General features: G+C 41.5%; 1 protein-coding gene across 6 annotated transcripts in view; it reads left to right on the forward strand.

The window, feature by feature from the left end:
- The window catches only part of LOC109926959 (ribosomal protein S6 kinase 2 alpha-like), a 236,877-nt gene that overhangs the window by 196,095 nt on the left and 28,562 nt on the right, over positions 1–12,220 (forward strand). For all 6 annotated transcript variants that reach the window (XM_048613017.1, XM_048613018.1, XM_048613023.1 and 3 more), the window contains 2 exons: positions 680–769; positions 6,095–6,253. In XM_048613017.1, coding sequence (XP_048468974.1) covers positions 680–769; positions 6,095–6,253 — 249 coding nt within the window. The remainder of the gene's footprint in view (positions 1–679; positions 770–6,094; positions 6,254–12,220) is intronic.

Genomic DNA, 12,220 nt, shown 5'->3' on the forward strand with positions numbered 1-12,220 from the left:
TGAAGTGTGTGAAAGAGTACTATTAAAGTTTTAGATTGTACAGCATACTGTTACAGAGCTCCATTAAATGTCCCATTACTTGTTCAGAGTGTGTAATGTCTGGGGAGATTTTTGCTGGTCAAGCAAGTCGTAACAGTATCAAGGTCTCTCCAGGTGTATTTGGAGCTGAATGGCAAGACTCATCTCCAGCAATAAACAGATAGTAATAATGGGCAAGACAAGCTGGCCAATTAGCAGTAGTACCTTAGAATAGTTTTTACTTTTCCTGGTTCAGATTACTCAGTCATTCACAGAAGTTAACCTGGTGTCATCAAAGAAGATGAGTATAAATTTAAAGTAGATTTTGTTACCTCGCATTCCTGCAGTAATATCTTAAGTACAAACAAGCACCACCAAGTTGTTATGCAAAAGCCGCAGGGCATGTTTTGCTTTCTATGCCATTAACTGTCAAAACTGTAATTTTGTATTATGCTTAGTAATACAACCATAGTTCCTTTGGGAGATCATCAGTTAATTGCAGTCCATGTTTTCCATGACTTCATAATAAAATGGAGTTAATTTTGTTGTCCCCGTGCATTTTCCATATAAGATTATTCCATTTGGCAAAATATCCGTTGAATTTAGACTCTGTATCTTGAAACAGTATCCAATATTAAGTCTTAACATTTCTTTTCTGAAGATTATTCAGAAGAGCAAGAGAGATCCCTCTGAAGAGGTTGAAATCCTGTTGCGGTATGGGCAGCATCCAAACATCATTACATTGAAAGATGTGAGTGGCACTGTCTCCTGTTGAATGGGCATAAGGCACTAACAATAAAAACAGTTTCTAAAAGAACAAACTTCATAAATTATATAAATTCTAAAAATGTAAAGTCATACAATATTTTCCTTGTGAAAAACCTATAATTGTGATACTGTGTTTGATAAATTTCAGGATAAATGAAAGGTAATTTGAATTCCCTGTAGCTTATTAAACATTTATATTGCTTGTTATGAAACTGAGTTATGCAAGTTAGTTGCATAAACATTGTGAGTTAGAAACTCACCCAGGACAGCAGTTCCATATTAAAGTTGTATAGGCATCCTGGGTTGAAGATGAGAAAATAGAAATCCAGAAATCTATTCAGTAACTCTTGCTGGAAAGTGCAACAATGTCAACTGACTGCAAACTTCAATTGAGTTCCTGCCCATTCCAATCAAACTACTGATATTTTGTGTCAAAGAGCTTATTTAAGATATTTCTAATCAACTTGTTCAGACATGTTATGGCACACATGTTCAGACATTCTGTGGCACAGACAGAAGTTTCTGCGGCCGACAGTGAGACATCAGAATGGTGTGTTGCCTCCCTGATGTCAGAGTCAAGGATGTCACAGAGAGGGTGCAGAATATTCTCAAACGGGCAAGTAGAAAATTGTTGGTACCAACAATATAGGAAGAGAAAGGGACAAGGTTCTGCAAAGAGAACTCAGCAAATTAGGCAGGTGTTTAAAAAGTAGGTCCACGAGGTAGTAACATCTGGATTACACTGGTGCCATGTGCTAATGAGAGTAGGAATAGAAGAATGTGTGGCTGAGGAGCTGATGCGGGGGTCAGGGATTCACACTTTTGGATTATTGGGATCTGCTCTGGGGTAGAAGGGACCTGTATGAGCAGGATGGGTTGCCCCTGAATTGGAAGGGAGGTTTGCTAGTGATACTCGGGAGGCTAATAAGGCTGGGGGAGGGACCCAAAGACATAAGTCTGAAGCTGGTACAGGAGAGAAGAGGAGCAAGTTAAATAATCAAGACAGGCAAGAATGACGTAAGACTGATAAATTAAGCTGCAGTTATTTCAATGCAATATGCCCAACAGGTAAGGCAGATGAACCCAGGGCATGTTTGGGAACATGGGAATGGGATATCATAGCTATTACAGAAATGTAGCTCATGAATGGACATGACTGGCGGCTTAATGTTGCAAAGTGTAGATGCTTATAGGAAGGATAGAAAGCGAGTCAAGAGAGGAGGGGAAGTGACTTTTCTGTTAAGGATAACGTTACGGCTGTACTTGGGGAGGATATTCCTGGGAGAATTTCCAGTGAAGTTATATGGTTGGAACTGAAAAATAAGAAAGGGAAGATCACCTTTTCGGGATTGTACTATAGGCCCCCCAGTAGTCAATGGGAAATTGAGAAGTAAATTTGTAAAAAGATCTCAGATATCTAAAAGAAAAGTAGGGTAGTAATGATAGTGAATTTTAACTTTCCCAACAGAGACTAGGACTGCCATTGTGTGAAGGGCTTGGATGGAGAGAAATTTGTTAAGCATGAGCAAGAAAATTTTCTTATTCAGTATGTGGATGCATCTATGACAGAAGGAGCAAAACTTGACCTTATTTTGGGAAATAAGGCAGGGCAAGTGACTGGGGTGGGGGGGTACTTTGGGGTCAGTAATCATACTTCTATTAATTTCAAACTAGTTACGGGAAGGGATAGAGCTGATCGAAAAGTTAAAGTTCTAAATTGGAGTAAGGCCAATTTTGACGGTATTAGGTAGGAACTTTCAAAAGTTGATTGTGAGAGACTAATCACAGGAAAGGGACAGTTGGAAAGTGAGAGGCCTTCAAAGTGAGATAACGAGAGTTTCAGAGGCAGTATGTTCCTATTAGTGTAAAGGGCAAGGCTGGTAGGTATAGGGAATGCTGGATTATGAGTGAAATTGAAGCTGTGATCAAGAAAAAGGAGGTATATGTCAGGTATAGGCAGCTGGGACCGAGAGAATCCCTAGAGGAGTATAAGGGCAGTAGGAGTATACTTAAGAGGGGAATAAGGAGGGCAAAAAGAGAAAATGAGATAGCTTTGGCAAAGAGGGTTAAATAGAATCCAAAAGAGATTCTACAAATACATTAAAGGCAAAAGAGTAATGAAGGAGAGAATAGGGTCCCTTGAAGATCAACCATGCTGTCAATGTGTGGAACCACAGGAGGTGGGTGAGATAGTAAATTAATATTTTGTGTCAGTATTTACTGTGAAGAAGGACATGGAAGCTAGAGAACTTGGGGAAATAAATAGTGATACCTTGAAAAGTTTCCAAATTATAGAAGAGGAGATGCTAGATGTCTTAAAATGCATAAATGTGGATGACTCCCTGCGACCTGATCAGGATAACTACAGAAGTGATTGCTGGGCCCCTTGCTGAGGTATTTGTATCATCGATAACCACAGATGAGGAACTGGAAGACTGGCGGTTGGCTAATGTGGTGCCATTATTTAAGAAAGGTGGTAAAGAAAAGCCAGGGAACTATAGACCAGTGAGCCTGACATTAGTGGTGGCAAATTGTTGGAGGGGATTCTGAGAGAAAGAACTTACATGCATTTGCAAAGACAAGGACTGATTAGGGATAGTCAACATGGCTTTGTGTGTGGGAAGTCATGTCTCACTAATTTGATTTAGTTTTTTGAAGAGATGACAATGAAGATTGATGAAGGCAGAGTGATAGATGTTGTCTATGTGGACTTCAGCAAAGCATTCGACAAGGTTCCTAATGGTGGGCTGGTTAGCAAGGTTAGATCACGTGGAATCCAGGGGGAGCCAGCCAACTGGATACAAAATTGTCTTGAAGATAGGAGACAGAGGGTGGCTGTGGAGGGTTGAGTTTTGGACTGGAGGCCTGTGACCAGTGGTGTGCTGCAAGGATCAGTGCTGGATCCACTGCTTCTTGTAATTTTATGTAAATGATTTGGATGTGAATATAGGAGGTATGGTTGGCAAGTTTGCTGATAACACCAAAATTGGTGGTGCAGTGGACAATGAAGAAGATTATCTCAGAGTGCAGTAAAACCTTGATCTGACAGGCCAGTAGGCTGAGGAGTGGTAGATGGAGTTTAATTTAGATAAGTGTTGTATTTTGATAAGGCAAACCAGGGCTGGACTTATACAGTTAATGGTAGGACCCTGGGGAATGTTGCCGAACAAAGAGACCCAGGTTTATAGTTCCTTGAAAGTGGAGTCGCAGTAGACAGGGTGGTGGAGAAGGCATTTGGTATGTTTACCTTCATTGGTCAGTGCATTGAGTATGGGAGTTGGGATGTAAGATTGCAGCTATACAGGACATTGGTTAAGGCATTTTTAGAATACAGCATTCAGTTCTGGTCTCCTTGATATAGGAACAATGTTGTGAAACTTGAAACGTTGCAGAGAAGATTTACAAGGATGTTGCGGTCTTGGAGGGTTGAGCTGTAGAGAGAGGCTGAATAGGCTGTGTCTTTTCTTCCTGTAGCGTGGGAGGCTGAGAGGTGACCTTATAGAGGTTTATAAAATCATGCAGGCCAGGGATAAGGTGAATAGCCAAGGTCTTTTTCCCCAGGGTAGGGGAGTCTGAAACTGGAAGGCATAGGTTTAAGTGGAAAGGGGAAATATTTAAAGGGACCTAAGGGGCAACTTTTTCACACAGAGGGTGGTGCATGTTTGGAATGAGCTGCCAGTGGAAGTGGTGCAGGCTAGCACAATCACAACATTTAAAAGGCTTCTAGATGGGTACATGAATAGGAAGGATCTGGAAGGATATGGGCCAAATGCTGGCAATTGGGACTAGATCAGTTTAGGATATCTGGTCGGCATGGATGAGTTAGACTGACATACGGCATTTCCGTGCCATATGACTCTGTAACATCTGCAGTAGGTAGAACTTGAATCTGTGCCACCCAGAGGTAGAGACACTACATCACAAGAACCACAATTGAGCCTATTGAACTGTGTACTGGATAAAATTATGCAGGGTCTTGGAAACTAAAACTGAATGACCATCAGATAAGGAAGTGGCAGGAATGGAGACGAGTTCAATTTTTTTTCACCCACAATAGATAGAATGCTGGAATGCACCAAAGTATGAATTTCTTGTCTATTATTTCTGCTTCAGTTTTATTTTAATTAGCTCTCAAGATGTGGCTATCATGTGAAGGGTGACTTTTTTTTCTAAGTTGCAAAGTGGTTTGAGTGACTTACAGTGTCACTTCAAGGAGACTTTAAGAACAAACCAGGTTGTGTGAAGTGGACATGTATGTTAACTAGAATGGCAGGATTCTCCACTAGAAGACATGTATGCTCTAAACTAGTTGAAGTTTTACAACAATCTGACAGTTTTGCAATTATGTTTATTGATACCAGACTTCTATTTTGAATTTTTTTTTAAAAAACAATTTTTTTTAAAAAAACTGAATTTAAATTCTCTAATTATCTTGGTGGCATTTGAATTATCATACATTTGAATAAAACCATTCCCATACCATTTTTTATTTTGTCATTGGGTGTGGCTTTTGCTGGCTAGGCTTTGCCCTGGAACTGAGCGGCTTGGTTGGCCTGTTCAAAGGGTAGTTAAAAGTTAACCACATTGCTTTGGGTCTGGAGTCACATGTAGGCCAGATGACACGGGAATGACAGGTTTACTTCTCTAAATGTCATTAGTGAATCATGTAGGTTTTTCTGAGAATTGCCAGTGATTACATGGTTGCCATTAGGCTAATTTTTAATTCCAGATTTTAATAAATTCAAATTCCGCCATTGTAGAATTTGAATCCATGTCAAGCAACATTACCATTATGCCACCACCTCCACCTAAAATGTAGACAATTAATTTACTAATTTTGACACTGTTTTTGAATAATTTGCTACATAATTAATAAATGAGTTTTAAAAAAGAGTATTTCATAGTTACAATATTTTGCAAAGCAGAGGTTCTGAAGAAATCTGTTTTCATGAAAAGTTGATGAGTTGCTACTATGCTTTTAAAATAGTTTAGCCTGCTCTCTCATTGAGGCAAATTAGTCTGTATCTGCTCCCATCTTTCAGAACAAGGAGCAATTTCCCTCGTGAACAAATGCTGCGGTCAGTTGCGTAATTCATACTATGGTATCAATGGCCAGGAACGTGTAAGAGTGCTTAATTACAAATCCGTTAGTGAATCAGTTTCAGTCTATCTTCTAGCCATAAGACAGAATCAAACAGAAAATAATAATTTCAAAAATAGATCAACGGTGAAAGAACTGAACATATTATGTAACAATTAAAGGATTTTCTGACCATTCTTTTGTTTTGTCGTGGTGATATGTATCTAGGTCTACAATGATAGTAAATATATCTACCTGGTGACAGAGCTAATGAGAGGTGGTGAATTACTGGATAAAATACTGCAGCAGAAGGGTTTCTCTGAGAGGGAGGCAAGTGCTCTTCTTCATACAATTACCAAAACAGTCGAATATCTACACTCTCAAGGGGTAAGTGATCTCTGTACTTAATGTTTATGTCTTACAGTACATCTTAACAATATTGGGCATTTCCTCAAGGAGTTTGTATTTGATAACACCCAATCAACTGGATCCTAAATTAATTTTGTGTGCCATGTTCTGTTGTACAAGGCAGCGATTTAAATTTTGTGTTGCCTGATATTTTGATAAAAATTGATAAAATACTTTAACAGCATTGAGTGGGAAGTTAAATTTTTATACAACTGTTAATGTAAATATTGGGGATAAAATTGAAATTTTAGTTAAATAATTTAATTTTTTGCTCACAATCCCCATTCTGTAAAGTTATCAAAATAAAATAGTATTATATTAACTGTCAAAAGACTAAGAGTGAAGGGTGGAAAATTAAAATGTCTTTGGTTAAATTGGGATTGAAATTCTGATATTATGCTAAAGCACATTGCAGGAGGTATTGAAAGAACTTTAAACTGCATTTCGCCCACATTATATTTGCGGGGTATGCTGTGGCATAGTGAAGTAACTATAGGGCAATTGGAACTAGCTGAGTGGGCACCCCAAGGGGCCTGTTTCCATGCTGTAATACTCTATGACTCTAAGTTAGACGTAGGAAGGCTGTTACTGATGGTTGGGGAATCCAGAACCAGGGGTCATAGTTTAGGGATAAGGGATAAACCTTTTAGGACTGAGATGAAGAGAAATTTCTTCACCCAGAGAGTGGTAAGCCATTGGAATTCACTACTCCAGAAAGTGGTTGAGGCCAAAACATTGTGTTTTCAAGAAAGAGGTAGCTATAGCTCTTGTAACTAAAGGGATCGAGGATATGGGAACAGGGCGGGATTGGAGTATTGAGCCTGATGATTAACCATGATCCTATTGAGTGGTAGAGCAGGCTATAGGGGTTGAAGGGCCTACTCCTGCTCCAGTCTCCTATGTTTCTATGCTGGAAGTTCTGATCTTCACTGAAGATTACACAATGTTCAGTGCCGTTGCAAATCCTCAGATAGAGTCATAGAGATATACAGCACAGAAGCAGAACCTTTGGTCCAACTCGTCCATGCCGACCAGGTATCCTAAATAAATCTAGTCCCATTTGCCAGCATTTGGCCCATATCCCTCTAAACCCTTCCTAATCATATGCCCATCTAGATGCCTGTTAAATATTATAATTGTACCAGCCTACACCACTTCCTCTAGCAGCTCATTCCATACATGCATCACCCGGATTAGGGTAAAAGTTCGGCACAACAGAGTGGGCCGAAGGGCCTGTACTGTGCTGTACTGTTCTATGTTCTATGTTCTTAGGTCCCTTTTAAATCTTTCCCCTCTCACCTTAAATCTATGCCCTCTAGTTTTGGACTCCCCCACCCCAGGGAAAACACCTTGCCTGTTTACTCTATCTATGCCACTCATGACTTTATAAACCTCTTAAAGGTCACCGCTCAGCCTCCGATGCTCCAAGGAAAATAGCCCCAGTCTATTCAGCCTCTCCCTATAGCTCAAACCGTCCAATCCCGGCAACATCCTTGTAAATTTTTTATGAGTCCTTTCCCCTGAAAAGTTTTGATATTCCTGCCTAACCAGAATCAAATCGACCTCCTTAAAAATATTCAATGACCATCTCAGTCACCTTCTGAGGCAGAGAGTTCCAAAGTCACAACCCTCTGAAAAAGTTCTCCCAACCTCTATCCTAAAAGGACTGTCCTTAATTTTTAAACAGTACCAGTTTGTTCTGTACTCACCTACCAGAAACATCCTTTCCACGTCTACCTATCAAAACTGTTCAGGAAATTGTATACTGCAATCAAGTTGACCCTCACTCTTCTAAACTCAAGTGAAAATAAGCCCAGACTGTCCAACTTTCATAAGACAACCTGCTCAGACCAGGCACCAATATAGTAAATACCCTCCAAACCACTTCTGATGGTATTCTAGATGTTGTCCCATTAGTGCCCTTATAAATGAAACATAATGCTCTTACTTTTGAATTCCTCTTGTAATAAACAAATGCATTCCATTAGCCTTCCAGATTACGTGCTGTACCTCAATAAAAATGTATTGACCCCTGCGTTATAACACCCAGATCCCTCTGCACCTCAGAATTCTGAAGTCATTTTCTATTTATATAATACTATCCTTTTTTTCCCTTCTGAAATGAATAAGTTAATATTTTTCCACATTAAACTCCATCTGCCAGATTTGTGTCCACTCGCTCAACTTGTCTATATCTATCTGCATCCTCCTTATGTTTTCTCCACAATGCACTTTTCTATGACTACAGGTGTAGCTATCATGCGTTCTCTCCTCTCATCTAAGCCTTTGATATAAAACTGCAAAAGACTGAGCCCCAGCTTAGACTCCTGCGACTGCACTCATAACATCCTGTCCATCATACTCTGTTTTCTGCTAGCCAATTAATTTTCTATCCATGCGAATATGTTAACCTGTGCACCATGAGTTCTTACTTTATATGATGACCTTTTTTGTGACTTCCTGTCAAATGTCTTCTGGATATCCAAGAATAGTACGTCTACAGACTTTCCTTTATCCAAGCATACATTATTCCTTCACATAATTCTAATAAATTGGTTAAACATGATATCCTTTTCATGAAACCATGCTGACTCTTCCCATTTATGTTGATGTCTAAGTGTGTAGCTATGGTCGATTCTAACACCTTTCCAAAACAGATGTCTGTCCTGTAGTTTCCTATTTGCTGTCTGTCTTCTTTTTTGGATAAAGGAGTTACATGTGGTACTTTCAGTCTGAATCAAGGAAATTTTAGAAAATTAACAACACATCTATGAGCTTATTGGTCACCTATCTGAAGACCTGAGAATGAAGTCCATAGGACCAGGAGACTTGTCAGCCTGCAGCTCCATCAGTTTGTTCATTAATGCTTCAATTTTTTTATTCACTCGTGGGACGCAGGTGTCAGTGGCTGGGCCATCATTTATTGCCAGTCCCTAGTTGCCCTCGAGAAGGTAGTGGTAAGCTGCCTTCTTGAACCGCTGCAGTCCGTGTGCTGCAGGTAGACTCACAATGCCTTTCGAGAGGGAATTCCAGAGTTCTGACCCAGCCACAATGAAGGAAAAATTTCCAAGTTAGAATAGTGAGTGGTTTGGAGGGGAACTTGTAGGTGGTAATGTTCTCATGTATCCTCATAGATTAAATTGGTCATGGGTTTGAAAGGGGCTGTCTAAGGATCTTTGGTGAATTTCACCAAGTTCCTCTCTCCCTTTCGTCTCCTGATTTACAGCTATTACTGGAAATTTTTTTGTATCCTCTATAGTGAATAGAGAAAGAAATATTTGTTAATTTCATCCGCCATCTCCTTCACTAACATGATAATCCCATTCTTGCTTTCTAGAGGACCAGCATTCACTTTATTAACTGTCTTTTTAAATATCTATAGAACCCCATGCTATCTATCTTTCCATTTCTAGCTAGTTTCATTTTATGCTAATTTCTTTCTCTAGTTTAAGCTTTTAGTCATTCTGTCATTCTGTATATTCTGTCCAAGCATCTGACCTGCCACCTCATCTTTGCCCAATAGAATTTACCAATAAAATTCTGAAGTATCTTCTGAAATGATTGCCACTTTTTCTTTATTGATCTATTTCCCAGCGTGCATCCCAGTTCACCTTATCTAGTTCAGCTTTCATTCCCATAAAGTTGCCTTTATTTTTAAATAACAGTCTTGAATTTCAAACTGAACATAAACTTCAGTCATATTATGATTGCGACCACCGAGGGATGCCTTTACTGTAAGGTCTTAATCTTGTCACATTGCACAATATCAAGTTTTGTATACCTGCTTTCCGGTTGGTTCCTGAACATGTTGCTCCAAGAAACCATCTTGCAAGCATTCTGTGAACTCCACATTTAGACTACCATTGCCAATATGATTTTTCCAATTTATATGTGGATTAAAATCACCCATAATTATTGTTGTCTCTTTATCACAAACACCTAACATATTTTCTTGGATATTTCGTCTTACATTATGGTTATTGTTAGAGGGCCTGTAGACTACTCCCACGCATGATTTATTTCCCCGACTATTCCTCCTCTCCACCCAAACCCATTCTAGCTCCTGACCTCCTGAACAAAAGTCATCTGTCACTAGAGTCATGGAGCCATACAACATGGAAACAGACCTTTCGGTCCAACTCGTCCACGCTGAGCAGATATCCTAAATTAATGTCGTCCCATTTGCTTGCATTTAGCCCATATCCCTCTAAACCCTTCCTATTCATATACCCATTCAGAAGCCTTTTAAATGTTGTAATTATACCAGCCTCCACCACTTCCTCTGGCAGGTCATTCCATACATGCACCACCCTTTGTATGAAAAATTTGGCCCTTAAGTCCCTTTTAAATCTTTCCCTTTTCACCTTAAATCTATGCCCTCTGGTTTTGGACTCCGCATCCCTGGGGAAAAGACGTTGGCTATTCACCCTATCTATGCCCCTTATGATTTTATAAACTTCTATAAGGTCACCAACTCCGCCACTCCAGGGGAAATAGCCCCAGCCTATTCAGAGATAGTAGGAACTGCAGATGCTGGAGAATCTGAGATAACAGGGTGTAGAGCTGGATGAACACAGCAGGCCAAGCAGCATCAGAGGAGCAGGAACGCTGACGTTTCAGGCCTAGACCCTTCTTCAGAAATGGGAGAGGGGAAGGGGGTTCTGAAATAAATAGGGAGAGAGGGGGAGGCAGATAGAAGATGGATAGAGGAGAAGATAGGTGGAGAGGAGACAGACAGGTCAAAGAGGCGGGGATGGAGCCAGTAAAGGTGAGTGTAGGTGGGGAGTTAGGGAGGAGATAGGTCAGTCAAGGGAGGACGGACAGGTCAACGAGGCGGGATGAGGTTTGTAGGTAGGAGATGGGGTTGGGGCTTGAGGTGGGAGGAGGGGATAGGTGGGAGGAAGGACAGGTTAGGGAGGCAGGAACAAGCTGGACTGGTTTTGGGATGCGGTAGGGGGAGGGGAGATTTTGAAGCTTGTGAAGTCCACATTGATACCATTGGGCTGCAGGGTTCCCAAGCGGAATATGAGGTGCTGTTCCTGTAACCTTCGGGTGGCATCGTTGTGGCACTGCAGGAGGCCCAGGATGGACATGTCGTCTGAGGAATGGGAGGGGGAGTTGAAATGGTTTGCGACCGGGAGGTGCAGTTGTTTAGTGCGAACTGAGCGTAGGTGTTCCACAAAGCGGTCCCCAAGCCTCCGCTTGGTTTCCCGATGTAGTGGAGGCCACAACGGGAACAGCGGATACTATACCACATTAGCAGATGTGCAGGTGAACATCTGCCTGATGTGGAAAGTCTTCTTGGGGCCTGGGATGGGGGTGAGGGCGGAGGTGTAGGGGCAGGTGTAGCACTTCCTGAGGTTGCAGGGAAAAGTGCCAGGTGTGGTGGGGCTGGAGGGGAACCACCAAAGACATTTTTCCCTCCCCACCCTTATCTGCTTTCCAGAGGGACCACTCTCTCCGTGACTCCCTTGTCCGCTCCACACTCCCCTCCAGCCCCACCACACCCGGCACTTTTCCCTGCAACCGCAGGAAGTGCTACACCTGCCCCCATACCTCCTCCCTCACCCCCATCCCAGGCCCCAAGAAGACTTTCCACATCAAGCAGATGTTCACCTGCACATCTGCTAATGTGGTATACTGTATCCGCTGTTCCCGTTGTGGCCTCCGCTACATCGGGGAAACCAAGTGGAGGCTTGGGGACCGCTTTGCAGAACACCTACGCTCGATTCGCACTAAACAACTGCACCTCCCGGTCGCGAACCATTTCAAATCCCCCTCCCATTCCTCAGACGACATGTCCATCCTGGGCCTCCTGCAGTGCCACAACGATGCCACCCGAAGGTTGCAGGAACAGTACCTCATATTCCGCTTGGGAACCCTGCAGCCCAATGGTATCAATGTGGACTTCACAAGTTTCAAAATCTCCTCTCCCCCTACCGCATC

Source organism: Rhincodon typus, chromosome 27 (assembly GCF_021869965.1).
Source record: "Rhincodon typus isolate 14 chromosome 27, sRhiTyp1.1, whole genome shotgun sequence".
Lineage (NCBI taxonomy): Eukaryota > Metazoa > Chordata > Chondrichthyes > Orectolobiformes > Rhincodontidae > Rhincodon > Rhincodon typus.